At 32.9% G+C, this 12218-nt stretch overlaps 1 protein-coding gene across 5 annotated transcripts in view; it reads left to right on the forward strand.

The window, feature by feature from the left end:
• Positions 1–12218, forward strand: part of LOC117681084 (uncharacterized) — a 28257-nt gene that overhangs the window by 10930 nt on the left and 5109 nt on the right. For 3 of the 5 annotated variants that reach the window (XM_066071028.1, XM_066071029.1, XM_066071027.1), the window contains one exon: positions 4608–4649. In XM_066071028.1, the coding sequence (XP_065927100.1) occupies positions 4608–4649 (42 nt within the window). Of the gene's footprint in view, positions 1–3154; positions 3186–4607; positions 4650–12218 lie in introns of all 5 variants that reach the window. The other 2 variants (XR_010709223.1, XR_010709224.1) reach the window with 1 other exon arrangement.

Genomic DNA, 12218 nt, shown 5'->3' on the forward strand with positions numbered 1-12218 from the left:
TGATGCACCTGACAAGCTTGAATGCTGAATCTGAGCAATAGGTTTCGGATGCTGGAAGAGGTTAAGGTTTTTAGAGCTGGTTAAAGTTTTTGTTGCAGGTGCCCTCTGAAGATTAATCTTAGTTACTACTGGTCCTAACTTCACCAAACTTGTATGGATGGTGCGTCTTATGATACTGATGCACCTGACAAGCTTGAATGCTGAATCTGAGCAATAGGTTTCGGATGCTGGAAGAGGTTAAGGTTTTTAGAGCTGGTTAAGTTTTTGTTGCAGGTGCCCTCTGATGATGATATCTTAGTTATTACTGGTCCTAACTTCACCAAACTTGTATGGATGATGCGTCTTATGATACTGATGCACCTGACAAGCTTGAATGCTGAATCTGAGCAATAGGTTTCGGATGCTGGAGGAGGTTAAGGTTTTAAGAGCTGGTTAGATAAAGTTTTTGAAACAGGTGCCCTCTGATGATGATATCTTAGTTATTACTTGTCCTTACTTCACCAGACTTCCATGGATGGTGTGTCTTATGATACTGATGCACCTGACAGGCTTGAATGCATAGTCTGGTTTCGGATGCTGGATAAAGTTAAGTTTTTAGGAACAGGTCACATGTTTAATAGATGATAGTACTATTTCAAACTTGCATAGTTGATTTAACTGTAATATGAATGAATCGCAGAGGTAGCTTCAGATGCAGAGCTTGATCTCCATTATCAAGGATGCTACAAAATAAATCTTAGTTATTACTGGTCCTAACTTCACCAAACTTGAATGGATGGTGTGTCTTATGATACAGATGCACCTGACAGGCATGGATGCTGAATCTGAGCCATAGGTTGCGGATGCTGGAGGAAGTTAAGGTTTTAATTGCTAGTGCCTCTGATGATGATATCTTAGTTATTACTGGTCCAAACTTCACCAAAATTGCATGGATGATGCGTCTTATGATACAAATGCACCTGATGGGCTTGAATGCTGAATCTGAGCCATAGGTTTCGGATGCTGGATGAGGTTTAGTTTTTTGGAACAGGTCACATGTTTTATAGATGATAGCTTGCCGTTGATTTAACTTTATTATAAATTAAATGCAGAGGTTGCTTCAGAAGCAGAGCCTGATCTCCATTATCAAGGATGCTAAAGAAATCTCCTACCTCATTCAAACCAGCTCGATAGATAGATGTGTTTGTTGTTAAATGATATAACATGATTCCTATGATAAAGTATTGTATGATATGAAACAATATTGTTTGATATGATACAATATGATATCATATGTTATATTATAAAAAGTTATACGATACGATATGATATTGTATCAATTTTTTTGATATTTTATGATATGATTATGTATCATGATATTGTTATGTTTAGTATTGTATATTATGATACAATATTGTATAATATTATATTATATTTTTAATTTATTATTTTATCACATGATACAATTACATAAGATATTGCAAAATATTATATTGTATCCTATGATACAATATTGTATATTCTATAATATTGTATCATACAATATTGTATAATATGATATTGGTTTCAGTAATATAGAATAATATCACATGGAATTGTATTATATGATATTGTAATATTATATAATATTGTATCATACGATATTGTATGATATGATATTGGTTAATATGATATATTATCATATCACATGAAATTGTATTATATGATATTGTAATATATTTTATTGTGTCATATGATGCAATATGTATAATATAATAATGTATTTTATAATATTTTACCATATCACATAATATTGTATCATTTGATAAGATACAATGTTGGAATCAAATTATATTGTATTATATGATATAATATCATATAATGTATCAAATATGTTTCAGTGTCATTCAATACAATATCATTCTATATTATACAATATAATATCATGTTTCAGTGTTATGATGTATTATGTAATATGATATTGTAATATGATACTATATTGTATTATATTTTATGATATTGTATTATGTGATCAAATACAATAAGGTATAACACAATACAATGTCATATCATACGTTACAATATCAAATCTCATTATTGTTTATTACAGTATTTTATTTATTATATGATATATATTATATTAGAAATATGACATGATGCAATATTTAATTTTATATCATTGTATTGATTAACATATGAACATATGATTATCCTAAAAAAGTTTATCAGATGATATACGATATTTTGTCAAAACAGAATCCATGAATATCCAAGATCATAAAGTATGATTTTCATATAAAATGATAAAGGTGGTCTTATGAAGGTGATGTCTCATAAGGGTGATGCTCCGTCTCGGTGAGCTTAGTAATCTATGATTACCTATGTTTTATGTATAAAATGGTTTGAATGTGCATTTCGAATGATCAGACAAAATTTGAATGTTAGGAGTCAAATTACAAGCTAAATACAGACATGAAAGCTCATTTTTACGTCAAAAAAAATCTCAAGTCTTGTGTTTGTTTACAGATAATGTAAAGTAAAGTTAGTCACAAATGACTTGTGGCAAACAAGATCATTTGATTTAATATGTTCATAAATAATATTGTCAGCAAAGAAAGCAACACTTGATCAAAATTTATACCACTACATCACACAAAGAATTCTAAACTCTTTCCATGGAGGTTACTCGATATTGACTTTCAAATTTAAATGAAGCCTTAAAGATAACCATATTTACAATTCTAAACATTAAAAATGGAGAACTAAATATGAAAAATTGTAGCTCATATCGCGTTTTGGTCCCTTTAAAGAAATACATGTATATGGCTTCTGATCATGTAATTTTTAAGGGCATTGGGTAATCAACAACTTGCCTATCAAATCTACTTGAAAACTACAGCAATTTTTTATTTTGGCCATAATAATCAGAAAAACACAAATCCAAATAGCTTAGCTTTTATATATATAGTTTTATACAGAGCTCTTTTTTTGAAGGAGACTGATATTGTCGAAAAACAGCAACGGCCATCTAGCCCTCTTTAACCGAAGTTATGCCTAATGATGGACATGAGGCAGTCAAGTGCATGCAATTCACTAAACTGATTTCCCTTTAAATAATATATAAAACCTCTGTTTCTAGGATGTAAAGACTCTTACTATTGCCTTGCATTAATCTTTCAACAAAATCTTTTTACAGTTCCTCTTTCTGAACTGAACACACTGTCTTGGTAAGTAAAGCAGAACTTAATGTTGAAAGAATTTAACTGATGTGTTATACTGTTTAGAATTAATGGAAAGAAATCTTAATAGTGTCACATTCTTAAATTACATGTAGGTTATTCAATGTTGAAAACAATGCTTTGCTTATTTATATAATAGTGTTGTGTTTTACAAGTACTATGCCTAAATAGTAGTTAGGGTTTGATACATAGTGCACGAGCCTGTATCAAACCCTGACCACTATTTAAGCATAGTACATGCACAACACTATTATTGTTATGCCGACTGCTGAATATACTGGTGTGTCTTTCTATAAGTAGCTGTGACGTTCGAATGTTGTCTAGTCACCAGAAAGGCAAACGTTTGTTCATTCAAATAAATCAATTGATTTGATTGATTATTTAATCAACAAGTTGCTGTTCATTAAATAAATTGACAAACGTTTATGTTCTTTTCAAGAAATAAGATGCGAGGGACTCTACCGGGAAACTTAAGTTGTTTAGCAGACAAAATCTCATTTAATTTTTATCCCATATATTCTTTATCAAGCATCATTTAATATAGGGTTTTCGGGATTCTCAAGTACAATTTTGATCACAAATGTTTAATCAATTTGTTCAAATGTTTATTTGAAACTTTAACTTTAGAATTCCCGTCAGTATTATGTGCTATTTATATTAATTGTTCGATGTCAATCGTATGTATCTACGTATCATATATGTAAAATCCACGGTTGTCATCCCTTTGTATACTATGCGAAAATAGATGAGTATTGAATATATATAGAGAAACTGACAGGAGGCATAATAATGGATTATTCAAGGCAGGTAAAAATACTACCTCGCTCTGAAAATCGTCGGGTTTATGTACCTGTATTAATTGGATCTTTTGAGCATAATATTAGTTGATAAAGTTATTAATTTCTTTTTTCGTTTCATTTATCTTTTATTCCTAAATATGGGATAGGATAGGATAGGATAGGATAGAGCTTGTTTGCAGGAAAGGATACAGGATATAGGATAGGATGGTTTTGTTTTGTCAACTTTCATGATATCAGCACTGTAAGAGGAAAACAAATATTTAATTTTCCGTCAACTTAAGTGCTCCTGTACATGTACCTGCAGTGTTTTATGAAAATCTAATCATTTGTTTTTATTTTAGGGGGCATCATAAAATATACATTAACTATCTTACTATATTACCAGATTTTAAAACACCCCAAATTGTTTTGATTGGTAATTTGTTATTTGGTTAAATATTGGTAAATGGCAAGCACAAAAGCATGTGCAATGAAATCCAAAGTTGGCCACCTTAGTTTTAAATTCTTAATGTTAATATTACTTATTTAAAAGCAACTTGAAACAGATGATGTGAAACCATATATTTAACATATCATATAGACTTATCATTAAATTTTTTTTCCTCCTTAGATGAAATTCTAGAGTCAAAAGAGAAGAAAAACCCAAGGACTGGTAAATATTTATGTATTATTAATGTCAATGTATTTTGGGGCAAAATAGAATTATTGTTTGTTTGGAATTGCCTCCAGCCTAATTGAAACTATACCCCCCCCATTCCCCACCCCTGCTAAAAAATAATGTGCATACTTGTCTTCATTGTTTACAAGTTAGTTCAGTTGAAATGTCAGATATTGTTTGAGGTGGAAAACTTTTCCTTTATGCATATATTTCCATTCAAGTAAATGTTGAAGTAAAAACACTCGACCAAATTTATCACCTTAAAATACCCAAAAAATGATTCTTTATTCGTTAAATATAGACAATATTATACAGTTGTTGACTGGGGTCGAGGGCAACAGTTGATCTGTCAGACCGGCTCGCAAACTGTTGCCCAAGGTCGAAGGCCGCGGGCAACATTTTGCGAGCCGGTCCGACAGATCAACTGTTGCCTGAGACACAGTCAACAACTGTTTTGTTATACCCCTTCTAATCAATAACACGTTTTCGCGGAATGTGACGTCACCGGTCAACAGTCTTTTTTAACAGTCGATTTTAACAGTTCCAGTCTAACAGTTCCAGTCCAACAGTCAAAATGCTGGACTTTTTTTTGTATAGAGTTATATAGTAACTGTTTTACAGGGGTATAACAATGTACTTTTTAGCTCACCGAGACGAATTCCAATGCTGATTCCATAATTGTTGATTGTTTAAATGACTGTTTATTATATTCAGTTTGTGTTTTTAGAACATTTCTAAATAGCTAGCACCAAGTGTTCTATTTACAAAATAGTCATTCACAAGTGCTAAACATCTCTACAGTAGCAGTATTTGTTACTTTTATAATTTATAATCAATAATTCTGGATGCATCCAGAATTATTGATTATAGATTATAAAAGCCTTTCAACATAATTTTTATTTTTGGTCGAACACGAAACAGTACAACAATTGTTAAGATGTGAAAAATAAAAGTGTTGTACATTTTAAATAATGCACCATTTGACATAAAAATAAATATTCTGTGAGAGTCTCTCGCATACATACATGTAAATTAATCAATATGTTCCGATCAAGTTAGACATACATCTATTTGTAAGGCAGGAAGTTTGGCCTCCTTTGCGACAGTATCTAAAACATTACCGCCTACTTTAATATTCGGCGTCGGCGTCGGTGTCGGCGTCGGCGTCCGGACCTGGTTAAAGTTTTTGTTGCAGGTCCTGTATCTAAGCTATTACTTGCCCTATCTTCACCAAACTTGCATGGATGATGCATCTGGACCTACTTATGGACTTGAAAGACTTGGATGCTGAATCTGAGTCCTAAATTTCAGATGCTGGAGGAGGTTAAGGTTGTTGGACCAGGTTAAAGTTTTTGTTGCAGGTGCCCTTTGATAGCAATATCTAAGTTACTGCAGGTCTGTACTTCACCAAACTTGCATGGATGGTGTGTCTTATGATACTGATGCATCAGAAAGGTTTGAGTGCTGAATATGAGCTATAGGTTTCGGATGCTGGAGGAGGATAAGGTTTTTGGAGCAGGTTAAAGTTTTTGTTGCAGGTGCCCTTTGATAGCAATATCTAAGTTACTGCAGGTCCATACTTCACCAAACTTGCATGGATAGTGTGTCTTATGATACTGATGCACCAGACAGGCTTGAGTGCTGAATCTGAGCTATAGGTTTTGGATGCTGAAGGAGGTTAAGGTTTTTAGAGCTGGTTAAAGTTTTTGTTGCAGGTGCCCTCTGATGATTATTTCTTAGTAACTACTTTTCCTAACTTCACCAGACTTCCATGGATGGTGCGTCTTATGATACTGATGCACCTGACAGGTTTGAATGCTGAGTCTGAGCCATAGGTTTCAGATGCTGGAGGACGTTAATGTTTTTGGAGCAGGTTAAAGTTTTTGTTGCAGGTGCCCGTTGATAGCAATATCTAAGTTACTGCTGGTCCGTACTTCACCAAACTTGCATTGATGGTGTGTCTTATGATACTGATGGACCAGCAGGCTTGGGTGCTGAATCTGAGCTATAGGTTTCAGATGCTGAAGGAGGTTTAGGTTTTTAGAGCTGGTTAAAGTTTTTGTTGCAGGTGCCCTCTGATGATTTTATCTTAGTTACTATTTTTCCTAACTTCACCAGACTTCTATGGATGGTGCGTCTTATGATACTGATGCACCTGACAGGTTTGAATGCTGAGTCTGAGCCATAGGTTTCAGATGCTGGATAAAGTTAAGTTTTTTGGAACAGGTCACATGTTTAATAGATAATAGGTCTATTTCAAACTTGCATAGTTGATTAAACTGTAGTATGAATGAATCACAGAGGAAGCATCAGATGCAGAGCTTGATCTCCATTATCAAGGATGCTAAAAAATATATCTTAGTTATTACAGGTCCTAACTTCACCAAACTTGAATGGATGGTGTGTCTTATGAAACAGATGCACCTGACAGGCATGGATGTTGAATCTGAGCCATAGGTTGTGGATGCTGGAGCAGGTTAAGGTTTTAATTGCTAGTGCCCTTTGATGATGATATCTTAGTTATTACTGGTCTGAATTTCACCAAACTTGCATGGAGATGCTTCTTATGTATACTGATGCACCTGACAGGCTTGAATGCTGAATCTGAGCCATAGGTTTCGGATGCTGGATGAGGTTTAGTTTTTTTGGAACATGTCACATGTTTTATAGATGATAGCTTGCGTAGTTGATTTAACTATATTATGAATGAAACGCAAAGGTTTCTTCAGATGCAGAGCCTGGTCTCCATTATCAAGGATGCTAAAGAATGTTTGTTGATTAATGATATAACATGATTCCTATGATATAGTATTGTTTGGTATGAAACAATATTGTTTGATATGACACAATATAATATCATATGTAATATTATAAAAAAGTTGTATGATATGATATGATATTGTATCAATTTTTTTTTATATTTTATGTTATGATATTGTACAGACCCTGAAACGTGCTACTACACCTCTAAAACGAACCGTACCGTTCCGTGCAAGAAACGAACCGTACCGTTCACCGTACCGTTCACAAAGCGAACCGTAACGTGCAAAAAGCGTGCAAGAGAATTTATGCAAGACCCGCCTCCAAACGGACAAAAAAGCGTACCGTACCGTGCAATAAGCGTGCAACTTCCATATACGGCTTATTGACCTAATGTCTTTCGATGATTACGGACGGATATTATCGCTGACCAGATAAGTTCAATATTTTGCTAGATTTTTTATACGGATTAGATAACACATACAAAGATTTAAAACTGTTATTCTTATTAAAACAGTCACAAAAATATTTCCTTTCTTAGACCGTAATCATTTCTTTGTTTTTCGACAAAACTTGCATCGCCGATTTCTTAAACACTGTAAACTATGAACGTTCACACAAGTCGTGGTTATACTATTTTGATTGTTTTTATGAAATGTTTGAAACATTGGGTACAGACTGTAATTCTCAGGAGAGAGAGAGAGATCGTTACCGAGACGTTTAAAAAGTAGCGTATGTTTAGAAATAAATACACTATGACTAAACAAAGGTTGAAATATATATAATTTTATATCCTTTTTAAATAAAAAAAAAAAAAAGAATGTCGACTTAAGTTACGCAGACCCAGAAAATTGTTGAGGCTTTCAACGTGAAGTTGTGATCTGTAATCGTAAATGGGTATCTTTTAATTAATTTGTTCTTAGATAAATTCAAATTAATTTACCAAATATGTTTATTAGTCAATTGATATATTATCAAAATTCAAATCAATTTAAGTCATGCGCTTTTTTTCTAAACAAATTAAATATATGTGCTGTAGTGAATGACGACCACATATTACCGGTGACTCGAGTGATTTGTTCTTGAGCTATTTATGTACCAATAAATAAACAAAAAATCACTCATATGATAAATTGTAAATAAATACATGTACAAAATCTTAGTAAATTAAATGCAAGCATTGAACGGAAAAAAGTACACGCGTTCTATATTATTGATTTCAACTTTATTTCCTGCATAGCTGGTAATGGCGTCGTGATTTCACATGAACAAAAATCACTCGTGCGAAACACGTGTACAGAAGCTGATCTTTGGTTCTATACACAATAGGTGTTATTGTCTTTCTTTGTTTTTTAGCAGTTATTGTACTTCACAAGTAACTCTGTATATTTGGACACTTAAACAGGTGTACACGAGATGCCGGTATTCCCACCTTTCCACGGACACGTGTTAGGTAGCTCATCACAATCTGTCGTGTGTATAGTCTGAATATATCTTACTTCTACTTTGTTAGTTTCATGGCTTTTCTTAATCTCTATAAAACAAAAGAACTGTCTGTAGAAATGGACACAAACAACTACACTTAAGACTATCGGCGCGTGGATCCGTAGAACAATTCAGCGACTCTATACATGCGGGATTTTCACATATTAACTTGCGATAAAAAATATCATTTACTGGGTACATTAATGTACCAAAAAATGATTAATTACATCATAAATAGTTGAATGATATAACAAGTACATGTAAGCACAAACACAGCTCTTTTAAAATTTATTTTCAATCTAATATGCTGTGATGTGAAATAGCGTCGAAATTTTAACCGTCGAGATCAATCTATATGTACATCGTCCACTGTACAAACTAGTCATTTTGTTGAAATCGTTGTGAAAACCATGTGTCTAAAATAAATAAATTCAATTCATACAAATAAAAATCTAATAATTCCAAATGGTTTGCACACAATCACATACACCCTCAGATTGAGAGAGAGAGAGAGAGAGAGAGAGAGAGAGAGAGAGAGAGAGAGAGAGAGAGAGAGAGAGAGAGAGAGAGAGAGAGAGCTTGTGTTGTGTTTTGATTATAATACAATGTACTTAAATTAAAGTTTTATCACTGAACTTAATTATTTCGCTTTAGGTTGCTATAGTTGGTCACTTGACCGGGATTTTATCTCAGGACTCCACGTGCTTCGCCTGTCAATCAGTTTAAGTGTAACAGTACAGGTCACGTCATGTTCCGCGTGCTACTTGGCTCCTCCTATATGGCTAGAAGAAATTTGTTTTATGTTATCTTAAATCCCTATTTAAAAGAGTGTTCTTATTTTAAATTATTCAAAATAATTTCTTTCCGATTTCATGATTATAATTCATGTACTGGCGATCAGAGTCGTTTTCCTTCGCTGTCGTATTATTTTTTTTACTACATAAATTCTTATATATCTATCACTTTTAACATTCATTTGTTGATTACCGGGTGTTTTTTCGTGTCCTGTTTACAACAAGTATGTGTGTAAAAAGGTAAATAAAATATGAACAGGTGAGTCAGCATTTGTAAAACGTTAGCTAAATCGCATGCACACAGTGAAGAGCGGACACTTGTTCAACAGAATGATAAATATCGCCATTATATATATAAAAGTTATTGACTTGTTGTGTATATCCAGTTGTGTACATATCGTAAGAGATATGTTACATGTACATGTATAGTTTAACGGAAAATCAAAAACTAATAGTCATATTTTGACTATACACGCGATCTTGGTTCAGATAAGAGAAGCGATAACGGTTACATGTAGATATGATCTGTGTATACGAACAAGTGCAAAAAATCATAGAATCAATATTTAAATGAATAAAAATTCGTGTCAAAAAACTATATAACAGTTGAATTCAAGATTTCTTATCTGAAATTCATTGTTTGTCTTATCATTAATTTTACATCGTCTATTCACTAGAGCAATCGGCGATCGACAATAGTACTACAGTAATACGCAATAAAGAATGATTATACGAATTATGAATAATAACAACTAGCCGAGAATCAAGACAACGATAAAGGAAACTAAAGAAATATCGGAATAAAGTCGGGGCAATTTTTCATAGCAATTTTAAATTGATTAGAAATATTTATTGACTTCAACTCAAATACATGTATAGAAATAAAAACTTAAGATGCTTTGTAAAATTATCGACAGCTCGCTGAATTAACAAAAATATATCGGATTAAAGTCAAACAGTTCTTTTAATCTATCTTAAAGATTACATTTATCTAAATTAAAAACTTATAATAACAGACTGATCAAAAATTAAAATTACCTCCGCTTCCCGGTTGTCACTGAGTATACGTTTCACGCAACGTATAAAAAACGGGGAATAGGATGGAAGTTTTGATTTTAAATAGATCATTTGAAAAATTTTTGTAATACTAGTATATCATATAAATAAAGAAAAATTCTTGTCATAATTACATGTACTACATTTCTGAAGTAGATCGGGCAAAATTTAAACAAAATTATATCGAGAAAAATCAAAGCGTTCAGGCCACGCCTACCTCATTAATAAAGCGCGCAAACCGTTCACAAAGCGTGCAGCTATTTTTAGCAAAGCGTACCGTGCAGGAAGCGAACCGTTCCGTTCACAAAGCGTACCGTACCGTTCACAAAGCGAACCGTACCGTTCACAAAACGAACCGTACCGTTCACAAAGCGAACCGTACAGTTCAAAAAGCGTAACGAACCGAACCGTGCAACTGGTGTAGTAGCACGTTTCAGGGTCTGTATCATGATATCGTTATGTGTAGTACAGTGGGGCCTCAGATATCCGGACGCCAGATAACCGGACGCTTCAGTTTACGGACGATTTCATTTGGGAACAGATTTTTATATACATTATTTTGTCTCATTTATCTGGAAATCCGCGTTCCGGATCCGGACGGTCTGTTTTTACCACAAAACACTTATTCACAACTAATTTTGCTTCATTTAACCGGACGGTAAAATTTGATGATACCCTTCTCAGTACAAATAATTACCCCTGTCAATTAAGTTTCAGACCTTTTTTACATGCTAGACCCTAATGATTAGCGTGTATAAACACACTGACTTCCCAAATCACTATCAAAAATTGAAAAATTGCAAATAGTGTATCACACACATATCACACTTGGACACAAAGAATTTAGCTAGATTCGGTCATCATTGTTGTCCGGTTAATATTTCATGACAAAATAATAAAATGAAGCAGAGTTCTTTATATCTAAAAACGTTCATATCAACATACAACTCTAGCATGTGTTGCTATATGGTATGAAAGGCAAAAAAAAAACTAGTATCAACACTGGGAGCCATTGTATACAAATACATTATTATTCATGACAACAATTAATAAACACATTTCAGATATCCGGACGCTTCACCTATCCGGAAGATTGGACTTGGGAACGAAAGCGTCCGGATAACTGAGGCTCCACTGTATTGTATATTATGGTACAATATTGTATAATATTATATTGTATTATTAATTTATCACATGATACTATTAGATAAGATATTGCAAAATATAATATTGTATCCTATGATACAATATTGTATATTCTATAATATTGTATCATACGATATTGTATAATATGATATTAGTTTCTGTAATATAGAATTATATCACATAAAATTGTATAATATGATACTGTAATATTATATAATATTGTATCATACGATATTGTATAATATGATATTGGTTTATAATATGATATATTATCACATCACATATTATTGTATTGTATGATATTGTAAAACATATTATTGTA

This window comes from Magallana gigas, chromosome 9 (assembly GCF_963853765.1).
Source record: "Magallana gigas chromosome 9, xbMagGiga1.1, whole genome shotgun sequence".
Taxonomy (NCBI): domain Eukaryota; kingdom Metazoa; phylum Mollusca; class Bivalvia; order Ostreida; family Ostreidae; genus Magallana; species Magallana gigas.